At 32.9% G+C, this 14,481-nt stretch overlaps 1 protein-coding gene across 1 annotated transcript; it reads right to left on the minus strand.

Moving 5' to 3' along the window:
• Positions 1–626: 626 nt before the first annotated feature.
• Positions 627–13,831, minus strand: LOC115065947 (uncharacterized). The gene is made up of 4 exons (XM_049454480.1): positions 13,503–13,831; positions 4,961–5,406; positions 4,061–4,210; positions 627–1,412 (listed from the first exon to the last, which is right to left on the minus strand). The coding sequence occupies exons 1-4, from the start codon at positions 13,522–13,524 to the stop codon at positions 906–908; spliced, it is 1,125 nt and encodes a 374-aa protein (XP_049310437.1). The 5' UTR covers positions 13,525–13,831; the 3' UTR covers positions 627–905.
• Positions 13,832–14,481: the final 650 nt, after the last annotated feature.

Raw genomic sequence — 14,481 nt, forward strand, 5'->3', positions numbered from 1 at the left:
AAGATAAACGAATTTATCCCAGTTATTACTGCTAGCAGTGACGTGGTGTAGAAGCTCACGCAATATAGAAAAGTTCTCTGAGCGCCATTCACTTGGGAGTGATCAGAAACGTTTTTTTACAAATGGCTCAAGCAGCTTACCACTTCCGGTGTTAGACCAAGTACCCTCTGGTAGCCACAAAATATCTGTTTGGAGGCGAGCTAAAGTTAGAAAATACGGAAAAACTTTTTCGACTACCAATAAATTGATCAACAAGAGGAGCCGACCGATTTTGCCATTTCCGTCTGTATCTTTGTCAACTTGTGCCTCAGTTTTTGAAATATCGATACAAATTTCGCGATGTTCTTTTTTCCCCAAGAATCTGCTGATTTGTCACAATCGAAGATATCGAATGACTCCAGCATATACATAGCTGTCGATCCAAAGCAAGATAAATATTTTTTTTTTTATTCTTTCATGTCATAAAAAATGCACTTGTGAAGGAGATTATACTTTCGGTCAGTCGAAGTTAAGATTTTCTTTTTTTTGTATTTTAGTACTAGAAGGTTGCTTGATAACTTGTCGAGCCCCATGAAAAATAAAATTAACTTTTTTTTACACTCATAACAGTATTATTTGCATAATCACGCATTAAATTATAAATAAATAAATAAGTTAAATAAATATTATAGAAGATTCTCATTACATTACATATTCAATTACACTTAAATATATATGGAACATAATTTACTATCACTTCATTCACTTTTTGACTTAAATCCTAGATACAACATTACTTTAATAAAATATAAATTAAATAATTTAATTAAATCACAGCTTCTTATTTGGTTGCCTTTTTAGTTCGTCCATGCTTGCATTAATTTTATCTTTTGTTTAAGTAATTTGGAATGTTTAATTTTTTAATATTAAATTTCGTTTTCTTCTTCCGCAGAGTCATCACCGTCATCAGCATTCAAAATGGACGCATCCTTTTCCAAACTTCTATCGAGTATGGTCGGGTGAGTGTTTGTCTTACATGTATACGACATTTCAATGTGCCGAGGGTGGCGGGGTAGCGTTTTCCAAATTCGTAGCAAATAATTTTGATAGAAGAATTTAACAAACCGCAAATCTGTATGATGGACACCATGTTGCCCGGCAACATTTGTCTTTGTGTAGAAATTGATTTGCGCAAACATTTCGTCGCGTGGAATGCTGGCCACATGTCGGTCACGGCGTGGAAAGCAGCCGTTTATGTCGGTCTCAATTTCGCAAAGTATACGCTTAGCGCTATGCAACAATTCCTGCAGCTCGTGTGTGATGACACCCTGTGTACGTAGGTGTTGTTGGTCCCATTTTTGTTGTATTTCATGTAGATAGTCAAAGGAAGCGATGAATATTTGTAGACTGCGATGCCAGCAAACGGGAGCAATCTAAAAATAACAAAAAAGCGAAAAGAAGTTATTTAATAAGCGTTGCCATGCGATAAAAAATAATAAAGAAAAAATATTTTAGTAATAAATAAATATTGCATATAAAAGCGCGCATTCCGCAGCAGGTATAACTCTACTCAAGTATGTATGTATGTGGAAAAATTTGGCCTGCAACCTTTGGCTTTGATTGATTTATCGTGCTGTTGCAGCCACAACCACTGCTGCCACAACCACCGCCTATGCGCACGGAAACCTCTTTTGACTTATGCAAATCATCGCATTGCGCCTCCAAGCATTAAAATGTTGCTGCAACTGGTTTTGTGCAACAGCATACATTTTTGAAGCGGCAAGTAGTGCAGTAAGCATCGTACTTACTTTGCTTGTCAGCAGTCGGTAACTACACCGCCACTGCAGCGTTTGCCTTCGTCACCTTCATGCTTAGGTTTTGCTTATCTAAACATCTCGCTATCCTGCACGGCCTTTTGAGCACCTAATGAGAGCGTAAACGTTTGCTCCAACGGCAGTGGTAAGTGCTCGCGTCAGCACTCTCATAAAGCCCTAAGGGCGGTCATTGTCAAGTTAACGCTTCGGCTGCCATGCAACATTCTTACGTTATGTATTTTGAAGTATAGCATTGAGAGGATGTGGCGTCAATAAAGGGTGTGCTCTAGTGTGGGTTACTAAGATTAAGGAGTTGCTCGGTGTGAGGATTTTTTGCTTAAAGTGAGAAAATTTTTCGATTTTAGTGATTTTGTTGTCTGATATTTAACTACATTTTTGATAGTTATGTGTAGATAAATAGTTCAGGAACTTGACTTGTAGGATGACGGGACTTTTACTCGGGAGTACAAAAAAGTTCATTGATGTAAGCGTCATGCAAGCTTATTGAGGTCTGGAATTATTATCTTCTGGCTAGAATTGTCTTCAATAATTATATCAGTGGTTAAGTTAAGTCAATCTGGGAGGTCAATAGGCCACGTATAGACAAATTTGGTACTTTACGATAACAGATGGAGTTCATTTGCTAAGTCCAAGAGGAGTACTCATCGTTTAGGATGCCTGCGCTTGACGCGAATTTTAATAGACTCTGCAGCCTCACTATCGATACCTACTCCAGTGAATCATACTGCGGGGAGCCCAGATGCTTACTGCGTTGTCTTGTCTATCCGTAGTTAAGATGGGAACAATTAGGAAATATTGAGGCCTGGATTTATTATCTTCAGGCTGGAATTCTCTTCAAACATTATATCAAGGGTTAAGATGATAAAAATTGCGAAATATTGGGGTAACATTAAATATTCTGCGAAAGCGAACTTTACTAATTCGTGCTGGGATAAAGCTTCAATCAAAAAAATTTTGAAAAATCCAGTAAATCAAAAATGCTCTTTAGATACACTTAAGATCTCTGAATGGAATAATCTAAAATATTCTGAAAATAAACTAATCATATTCGTTCCTGTATAAATCCACTTTATAATCAAGCTAATGGAGAAAATTTGTCTATATGTACCCCTCTTCAACGTATAACTCCGCGGCTGAGCTCTTTAGATGAGCTCTTCTTATGTAACACTATTGCTTAAGATCTTTGATTGGCTCTCTTCAGGGCACTAGTTCTGAGAGTCAACTAAAATTACGCAATGATAAACAAACCCTGCATTCAAACGAGCCTTTGTATCTCGGTTTGCTGGATGATAATTTGATGTGTCACACAAAAATCAAAAATCAAAAAATCTGGATTAACTTTGATATGTTTGCACAATTCATTCGCACAAATGCGTAAAAGTTTTTCCATGTTTACTATATGAGTATTTGCATACATACATACATACATATACGAGTATCAGCGCACAATTGCTTCAAATGAGAAGTGGAGCGTGCCATGGGTACTTAGGGAGGTGTGTATTGGACAGGTAAAAAATCCCCTGAAGACACACTGATGACACCACACACTCCAGAACGCCCCCAGGCATATTTGCTCATATAATCAGTTTAGTGCCGGGTTTTTTCGCAAAAGCCCCAAGCACTGCTGCTGGCGTTGGGTACACGTAAGTGTTGAGGAAAGTTTTTTTTTAACAATTATTTGATCATGAGTGCGATTGTGACGTAAATGTGAGCAAATGCTGGAATATAATGTTTGAATGGAAAATTGTAAAATACAATATAAAATGCATTGCAAATCCCGCGGTAAAGCACATATGTATGTACATGTGGCGAATTAGTGCTCGACAAATTGCAACATGTGATGATGTGATGTGTCGCGGCGGGCGTCTAAGTGTCTGGTAATTCATTTTCCATATAATAATTTGTAGCTGCTCATTTGTGGGCCTTGTCATTCATGCCTACATGCCGGCTCATGTACTTTCTGTGAATGGGGTTATTTGGCGCGTGGCGGCTTTCAACCGAACGCCGAGTACGTCATGCACTGCAAGACCTATGACTGACCGCACTTCGTATAAGCATGCGTCTGGCGTGTGCACTGAGTCATAGTCAGTTATGAAAGCAAGTGAATTATGTTTTTTACTCGCCTTCTTACTATGCTCGCAAAGACGCATTGCAATTTCTTTGAATCTTAAGACTTTCATTTTAAATTTCTGTCGCGTTAGCATTTGCTGTTTTCATTTATATAATATATTTATTGTTTAACTTACTGTTGCATTACGCTCCAATGTTGGCAGGAATTTATATTTCCTTTCATGTCGCCGCCAGGCGCGCATATCGTCAATGTCGATGCCGTGTAAAGCACTGTTTCGAAGGCTTTTGTATTCGAGACGTACCGTTTCGCGCAGATTTTTCATGTACTGCAACAAAATAAACAAAATCATCGAATAGATGTATTTCGAAAATTGTACATTTGCTGCCAAAATATTGAAAAATGTTGTTGTTATTCTAATCGTGGATAAGCAATATTTTTAAAGTTCTGTTGATCTCTAAATTATAATTTCATCGAATAGATGTATTTCGAAAATTTGCAAATTCAAAATCCAAAATAGCATATTTTTTCAAAAAAAAAAATAATAATTTCAGAATCGAAAATAGCATCTTTTTCAAATTAAATAACAAAAATTAAAAAATTCGAAATCGAAAATACCATATTTTTCCAATTTAAAAAAAAAAATATACAATTTCAAAATCGATCAATAGCACATTTTTTCAAATCAAAAAAATAACTTCATAATTTTGAAATCCAAAATAGCATATTTTATCGAATTAAAAAAAAATTTCAAAATCCGAAAAAAACATATTTTTCAAATTAAAAAAAAAAAAAAAACTCAAAATCCGAAAAAACATATTTTTCAAATTTAAAAAAAAAAATTCAAAATCCGAAAAAAACATATTTTTTGTGAAAGTACTTAAAAAACAATTAAAATTTAGAAAAATGTGTTTTTCTCTTCCACTTATATTATGAGGAAAAATATTTTTTTTTTGTAATATTTTTTTTTTTTTTGTTAATTCAAATACTCCAGTAATCTGTTCATTTTGCGTTTTAAAAATGAGGAATAATACAATATTGATTTATTTTCTCATTTAAAGTTCTAATTTTCGCTTACCAATTTAATATAATCCTGACTCAGATTCTCAGCCAGCTCATCACCACTCCAGCCGTTATCACGTCCGCAAACATTGTGCCACGCAGGCTCGTCATTACGCGTTGCCAATGAGCTTTCGGCATTGTGCCGCTTATAGACACGTCGTTCTACATGTTCGTCATCAGCATAGCCTGTTTTATGCTCGCGATGTATGAAACGTGCGAGTTCGTGCAACAATTCCCAAGTATCCTCCGCAGATTCGAATGACTCCGAAACAACGCGCGATTGCTGCGGCACAGCGGCGGCAGAGGTGTGCTGTAGAAATTGCGCCAAAATCGTCAACAAGACGACAACGAAGAGTGAACAGCCATAACAGCCATAAGTGCTGGGTTTTGTTGAGGTATTGAAGCGACGTTGTGGGTGTGCCGCAGATGTGACGCAAACATCTTTCACCTGGTGGCTGTAAGCTGTAAACGTTTTTTTTATGTTTTAAAAGTGTATGCAATAAGTGGGAATTTTTTTCGTATCTAATGAAAGAGAATTAATTGTGAAATTGCAACTAAAATTATGTGTAAAGCTATTAAATATCATAATACAACGTGTACCAACGCCCAGTGGGCCAACTGGCTAGTAAAAACTACAGTTTAAGAAAAAATCCCCACACTCTACTATTTCATAAGAATAATTCTTCGCTTAATATCTCAGCGAATGTTTCTCTGGTTTATCAGCGTACTTACAATATTAGATATGCATCAGTTAAGCAGAGACATTACACCATGAAAAATTCCCAGGCGGCCAGCAGCAACACAGCAATAGCGCCCATACACCACCCCACATACATAAGTAGTAAACTAGCAGTAAATATTTGCTTGAGTGAAAGAGTTCTTTTGAGTACTGTTGAGCGGCAGGAAAAGAGACTCACACACCCATTCAACACAAGCGGAAAAGCAAAGTGGGCGCGCTGGAGGCAAAGCAAATGAGCGTAGCTAAGAGCATTCGAATGAAAGTAGCGCTCACACACATACATGCTCAGCGGCACGCAACACGCTGCTCGTGCACTTGTAGAAAGACTCAGCGTAAAGGTATTTTTATGAATGAAAATTTTGCACAGCTGATTACTACGATGCACGCCTTGGCGGGAAGGGCATGTGGTGGTTGTGGGTATTTCCAGTACATGCCTACTCGTACGTGCTCGCGTATTTGCGAGCATTCATATACTGTTATTTGCGCTGTAATTAGAGCGCGCGGCGGGTGTGAAAGGCGGACATGTTAAGTTATTTGTGCAATTGCAGACAGCTCAAATTTTGACTCACTTGCTTAATTGGCTCTCTTATTTGACAATTTTTTTGCTCGCATTTTGAGTTGAATTTGCTTGCTGGTTTAAAGTATTTTAAATTAATATTTGGTGGTATTATGCATATCAATTACCTAGTTATTCATAAATTAAGAAAATTAATTATAACAAAAAATTCTTAATAATTTAAAAAGTGTAAATTATAATTAAAAAATTTTAAATTTTTATTTAAAATTCATTCATAAATTAAGAAATTTAATTAAAAAAAATGATTATTAATAATTTAAAATTTTAGTTAAAATTTTTTATTATACTTTTATATTAATTTAAAAAAAATATTTAAAAATTCAATATACATACATTTGCTTAATTAATAAAATAAAATCTCACACATCTTTTCATTCTTTCTAATCAACTGACGAAGTTGATTTTCGTTGATATTGACATTAATTAAAAAAATTAATTACTACAAAAATTTAATTTTTAAAAACTTGAAAATCTTTGTTTACTATTTAAAAATATTTGAAAAATTCCAATTACAATTTTTAATATATTTTTTAGATTAATTTAAAATTTTTTAAAATAAATTTTCTTAATTAATTAAATAAAATAAAATAAATTTTTTAACCAATTATTAATTTAATTTACAATTAAAAGAAGTTAAGACTATTCAATACTCATATAATTTTTTTTTTTTTGATTTTGACATTAATTAAGCAAATTAGTTGCAAAAAAAAATTAATTCTCAATAATTTGAAATTTTTATTTTACAATTTTTATAAAAAAATTTAAATTTAATTTAAAATTTTTAAAAAATATTTTAGATTAATCAAAAAATTTAATTCTTATTTTTCCAAAAACTTTTTTAATTAATTAAAAAAATTAACTTCACAATTTTCCAACTTTTTCGGCTGATTATTAATTTAGTTTACAAGTAAAAGAATTTTGTCATAACTTTGTAAATAAATTTTGAAAATAATTGAAAAAAATTAATTTCACAATTTTTTACATTTTTTGCTGTTTATTAATTTTGTTTACAACTACAAAAATTCCATATATAATTTACAAAATGTAATTTTTTTTATGACTTAAAAAAGATTAATGAAATTAAAATAAAATTTAATTATAAAAATTAATTAAGAATTTTTTAAATTTTTTTGGTAATTAGTAAAAGTGTGTGATCATTAAAAAAAAATTAATGAAATTAATAAAAAAATTTAATTAAAAAAAATTAACAAATTTTCATATTATTCTGCTGCTTAGTAAACACATATTTTCATTAGGTCAGCTTTAAGTTTTGTGTCGCTGTTTCACAGTTATTTATAACAAATGCATTTAAAATCTCTTATTTCCAACCATATTCGGACCTTTGCCGACAATGCTTAACTCAATCGCCTACTTAATCAAATACGAAATCGAGCAACAACAACACAGTAAGTGATGTACAAATTAAAGATGTTGTAGAAATCATCGACCCATTCAATCACTATGCCACTTCACTGCCAAAATTAAATCTATTACTCATGTATGAGTACACGCCAGATGATACCTTCGCATCGGCGGCTAAACGGCCAAGTGTTGCGGTTGATGAGCCTGCTTTTATGGTCTTTTATTCGTTTTTTTCTCTTCAATTTGATATTTTCATTTCTTGCTTTTGAATCATCAATAAAACTCAATAATTGGCTTATTTTTAAAAATGCGTTGTGTTTTCTGCATGTCTGCAGATCTTGATTGAAGATTACTGTACAGTTGAACTTTGGACATTTCGGATTTGCTAACAAAAAAATCATTTGATTGTGCTTACTCTAAATTGAAAATGGCAGCTTTAATTGATGTAAGAAATTCAAATCACAGAAATCACGAAAGTTTACGCTGACATCAATTTAGGTAGAACGAAAGGTTAAAGCTTTGGAGTTTGATGTCATTCCGTTTTTTGTTTTGTTTTGAAACTTGAAGAGCTTTCACGAAAATCTTAAAAATTAAATACTTAAAATATTAAATTTTTTTGGATCTAATTTTTTTTATTCAAATTAGCGATTTTCTCAGTTAGCTGGGCAATAGTCTAAATATTTAGTATATGAATTCTATATGCGAAAGCCTTATTTACTAGAGCTTAAAGCTCTCAAAACAATTTCGGTCTTAAATTATGTCATATCAAGGCATTATTTTTATAACCTGAACTTTGTGTATTAAGTTTGCTGTGGATAAATGAAGTTCACCCAGAATAAAACGTCGGCGATCCTCGAAAGTCTGTATTTCTATATATGCGAAATAGTCCCTCAGTTTACGAGATATTGTTTTTAAATTTTGTACAGATAATTTCTTTTTCAAAAAGTTGCTTATTTGTTGAAATTGTCGCCATTGGATCACTATAACATATAGCTGTCATACAAACTGAACCTTCGGAATCAAGCGCTTGTATGGAAAAATTCTTTATTTTTCGAGATATCTCCATGAAATTTAGAAAATTTCATAGCCGAGAGCAATAATACAATCTCTCAAAAAATATTTCAGATCGGATCACTATAGCATATAACTGCCATACAAACTAATTGATTAACCTAAAATTCTTATATGAAAAACTTTTTCATATGACAATATATATTCATGAAATTTGCCGCAAATTATTGTCATAGTCATTGTTACATTCCCTGAATAAATTGTTCAGATCGAACTACTTTAGGATATAGCTGCCATACAAACTGATGGATCAAAATCAAGATGGCAATCTTTTTCCACACTTCTAGGCTTAAATAAATGCAGCTGTGAAGGGTATTATAGCTTCGGTGAAGTCGAAGTAAATGGTTTTTTTTCTGCTTTCAATTATTTTTACCATAATTAGTACACTACTTTTCAACAATAAACAATTTTAGGAAAGCGGCAGTGAAATATTCACTGATGCTTACATCATTTTTGTCGTCATTTCTTAAAAAAATGATCTTCTTTTTTTAAATTAAGCCGGATTTTACACAGTATTTATAAAATTCAACTTAATAACATAACATAATTCAGTATGCATGTTTATTTAGAGCGCAAATTTTCGTCGTTCACGCGTACTTGTGATAATTCTAACGCCAATAGTAATACAAAATATTCAAAAGTCATATTTAAAAATAAATGAATTTCGTCGCCTAACAATTTTTTCACACCTAATCGATTTGTAAATATTTAGAGACTATATAGCTATTAATAAATAGTCGGTAATGAGTATGCGAATATTTATTCATAAGTAGGTGAGCACATGTGCTGCAACATGTGAGCTAATAATTGCTATAATTTCAAAGGTCGTTCATTGGCTTACTACTTTACTATAATCAACGCAATAAATAAGCTTTTTTAAAGTTTATTAGTACTTCCATAAATACATGACAACCAAAAGATATTCATATGTATGTCAGTTTTTGTGTATGTGAGCAGCATAAGGAAATGCTTGAGTCAGGTGAAGCGAAACTTTAGACATTTGGACGCACATTTAATTGATAACGAAATTATTCGGCACGCGACAATGCGCAATTGAGACAATTAAACAATAAATTACACACCTACATGCACATACATATACAGCTTTCCTTTTACTTCCGAATCGGCAGCACACAGCTAGGCGAATGTCACTCATACAACATGTAGGCCAAACAGTTAACCATTTAAAGTGGCGTTATCAGTTCGAATGCACGCACACTGGCACTTATATTAATTTATCTTAGCATGTGTGTCGCTTATTATCAGCTACTGTTGGTATTGAACAAACTCTACACCCACATTTTTGCACAGATGGGAGTTAGCTAACGCAACGTTATTTCAATTGGCCGCTGAATAAAATTCGCTTGATGAGCGTTTGTTGGAGCAATTATCAGCGCAAAGGCAATTTCTCGTGAATTTCACCAGAATTTTGCATTAGTCACTCATCGGTATTTGCTGACGAGTGTGTTGTAGAGCAAGTTGCGGCTGAGAGTTTTTCAAACATAAGGCAAGTGGCGAAGCAGCCAGTCAGCCAGACAAGCAATAAAGCGTGCGTAGCTCTACAAACAGCTGACAACTAGTATTTTGTGGGTGTTAGCTGTTGGAGAGGGGCACTTGAAGGGCTGGTACGGATATAAAAATTTTGTTTTTTGTGCTTTTGAAGGTCTATTGCTTAAACAATTTGTGATGACTCGACGCTTCATTGAATGCAAATTGATTGAGTAAATTGAAATAAGAATCTGAGAAGTTCACATAATAATTTGTGTAAGAAAACTTTGTCCGTTACTTACATATTGCAAGAAATGTTGTGCTTCCGATTTAAAAATGACGTATAAATTTCATAAAATGCAGAAAAATCGGGACAGAAGTATATCGAAGCTCCGGGTTTATTAAATGCTAACATATTTTTGATATCGAAGTATAGGAATACCTAAGCTTCGGGATTATTGAATAATATTATGATGATGAAGACTGTTTAAAAATTAAATGCTCGTTAAAAAGTCTAAGAATCTCAAAATCCCGAAATATCGTGATTTGAGATGTAAAAATTTGAATTATTATTATAACATTTAATTATTATATCTCTTATGATGGATAATAGTAAATGAATAGAATTCAAACTATTTGAAAACTCCGATAAATCGGGATTGAAGTCAAAATTTCGGGATTATTAAATGTTTTCATATTTTTAATGATGAAAACTAATATATTTCTGCTGGAAAATCAAACAAGCCCATAATCCCGAAAAATCGGGATTGAAGTAAAAATTTCGGGATTATTAAATATTATAATATTTTTGGAGATGAGAATTTTGGTAGAGTTAAATACTGTAATAGTAGTAAAATGCCGAAAAATCGGGATTGATGTAAAAATTTCGAGATTATTAAATATAATCATATTTTTGGTCATGAGCAGTAGTTTAAGGTTAAATGTGTGTTTAAAAAAATTTAAAATCCGAAAAAATCGGGTTTTAATAAACTTATGCCAATTTCATACTTAAAACGCATATTTATGTATGACACATACGACAACTCAATTATACAAATAAATTTATTATTTTTATACATATATAAAACAGAAGCTATAAATAGCAATAAATACTGGGTCTTGTCTAAAATTAGCCACAACTGAAATTTGATACGGTTGTATAAATTCGGTTGTCAATCTCGTGGGCCGTCTCCCCCACAGATTTACAAAAAAAAAAACCAACAACAACACAGTTTCAATTTCTAGGTCGCCGACGAAACGTCATCGTTAATGAGCCTACACACTTACATACATACATACATACGTCCACGTAAATCGAGCAGATCAAGATTTTTTCCTCCACTCATCACTTATACGCCTTCATTAATATTTATCCCAGCTGTTTGCCTGACGCTTACGGTGTGATTATTTTGACGTTATGTGGGCGCGCTTGCCGAAATTTGCATACTCAACACAAGAGCAAAAAAGAACAAAACACAAAAAAGCGCTACTTTTGAGTATACTCATCCATATGCATATACATATTTGTGTGTGTAGCGAGCGCCAATTGCTAATTAAGCTATTAGGCGGCAGCGAACGGCACCGGCTGCTTTGCCAAAAAACAACAAAAAACTGATGACAACTTAAAATTTGAGGCACACACTCATACAATTTCGTGTTGCTATCGAAAATGTTGCCGTAGGTCAGCAACGACATTGACTGCTTTTATTGGCTGTTCGATTGTAGAACGGTTTATTTTCGTGCGATAACAATTTTGTATTATAGGTAGGGAGGAGTAGCGATTTTTCATTCGAACGAATTTTGGACGTGAGAATATTTAGATTTTAATTATTAATAATTCAGTCAAACTATTTTTAGAATATATGGTTTTAAGCTTTTGTGTTTTTGTTTATTGAGAAAAGTTTAAATTCACATTTTTGGGTAATATTAACAAGGTGTTGATTACAGTATGACTTTTGAATACTTGACAAAGAATGGAATTTGGTAAGCGAAAATGATATAAGCGACGAAAATTCGGTACAAAAGAACAAAGATTGTGTATCAATGCTGAGTTTTTGGTTTTAAGACACTCAGATATGTTTTAGTTATTTTTTTTAAATGCATAGCTACAACGTTAGAAAACCTTTTCAATACAAATGAAAAAAAAAATACAAAATTTCTCGAGAACTACTCAACCGATCTTCATGAAATTGTACACAGTTCTTTGAGACACAATTCTTAAAGACTTGGATAAAGGATTTTTTTCGATTAGAAAAATTTTAAACAAAAAATGTCGGAAATTTTCACTGAAATTTTCATTTTTTTGCAAAAATTTCTGCCAAAAATCTAATTTTCAGTTTTTTCCTTCGACTAAGTTCTAGGTTAAGGTTTTAATTAAAACTCGTATTTTTCACATTAGTTGATCCTCTAACGAGTCTAAGTCCTGCCAACGCGGGCGCTCTTCTTTCCGAGGAGTCACCGGAAATTTCGTCAAAATGGCCGAGCTTCAAATATTTTTTTTTTGCTAAAAATTTCGAAATTTCTTTGTTAATAGCGTATGTTTGTAACAAGAAAAAATTCTAATATATATATATATTTTTTTTTTTATATGAGAAAAGATTGTTGATAGAAGGTTGTTTTTTTACTCGAAGAAACCCATGTAAGCTAAATTTCAATAATCGCAGGCGAATTAATTGAAAAACTTAGTTATAGTAATACGATTAAGTATAGCCCGATTTTTTTTATTTCGCTGGTTTTACAGTGGTTGACTGTACTCTTAGTTTGGAAGTGTCTAAAGTGCACATGTTCTAGTTCCTAAAATCAACTTGAAGTTATTTGGTTAGGTGATCCCTGCATGAAAAGTAAAGCAAGTGGGATGGATAGCTTTGTAGGCTAGTTTGTGTTTCCCAAAGCTGTTGATATGGTGCGACAGAGCCTGATATATAGACCGAAAAGGCATTTTAAGCTTAGTACAATTTTCTTAAGGCATTGTCGGGAACAGTGTCCAGTGAGACCAAATTCATTTGTCAGGATCAAACTTGGTAAGAATAAATACATATATTAGAGAACCTTTTTGCATTTCATTCTGGGTCAGACGGATCTCTCAGGCGCACAAGTTTTGCTTAGCGCTTGTAAAGTTCACGGTTGGTCAATTGAGTGAAATATTGTAGATATTTTAAGATTTTTTTTCATTGAAAATCTCAACACATAATCACATAATTTAACGTACACGTGCTAGGATAAATTTTTCCAATATTTCACAAGAACAAAACACACTAAGCCTGAGCCAGCCAATCCTAAATAAAGTACCAAATCGCGTGAATATAGCTTTATATTACTCACCAGTAACTGTTGTGTTCTCCATTATTTTAGCAGACAAATTTTTTTGATTCGTAAATTTCAAAAAAATTTATAAAAAAAATTAATTAATCTGGTCACAGAAATTTCGCCACTTCCTTGCTTGCTTTCACTAATTTCTATTAATTTCAATTAATTTACGTATTGAACACCGGCAAACAGTATCGATTACAATTGACAGGAGTAGTTTACGCTTTCGATCTGAAGCAACTGTTGCCGTTATCACTGCAGACCAATGTATTTATACTCATATAGAATATCGATATATCAAAAAGCAAAAAAAAAAACAGATAAATAAATGAAATGGTGTAGTTACTTCTTATGCCTCGTATTGTTGTTGTTTTTTCTGTTTGCTAATATTATTAGCAGTTTTACCATCGTTACGCTCTGCGGCACTTACCATAAAATTCTTCGCATGCCCGGATACTTATCAGAGTTATAAAGATTAAACGGTACGTTTGCACGCATGCAGTGGGCAACAATCGCATAGCTCTGCTATGTAGTAGAAAAAAGAGCATTGTTACGTACGTACAAATATACAGACATATACAAATGTATGTACCCACATGCTCACGTAAGTAAAGCGAAATCAAAGTGAAAGACAGAGTGGTTTTATAAAAGTCCCGAGTTACTTATCCAATTATGTTTTTTTTTTTTAATAGTAATCGCCCATTCACCGATTTGATAAGGAAAGCAGAGGAAGGCGTTCTTCAATATTTAGGAAGAAATTTAGCTCAGAGAGCGGAAGTTAATTCAATTACGCTCATAAGTCACACATATACATACATACGTATGTAGATTCAAATCAATCATATTTATAGGTTTGGGCATGGTATGGCAAGGGCGTCTAAAAATTACTATATATATATATACATGTATGTATATGTATTTATGAGTTAAACCCTTCAAGTGTGCCTTAGCTTTACTTTGTTGCAAATTCTTGGAAATCAATATTTCGGTAATT

This window comes from Bactrocera dorsalis, chromosome 4 (assembly GCF_023373825.1).
Source record: "Bactrocera dorsalis isolate Fly_Bdor chromosome 4, ASM2337382v1, whole genome shotgun sequence".
NCBI lineage: Eukaryota > Metazoa > Arthropoda > Insecta > Diptera > Tephritidae > Bactrocera > Bactrocera dorsalis.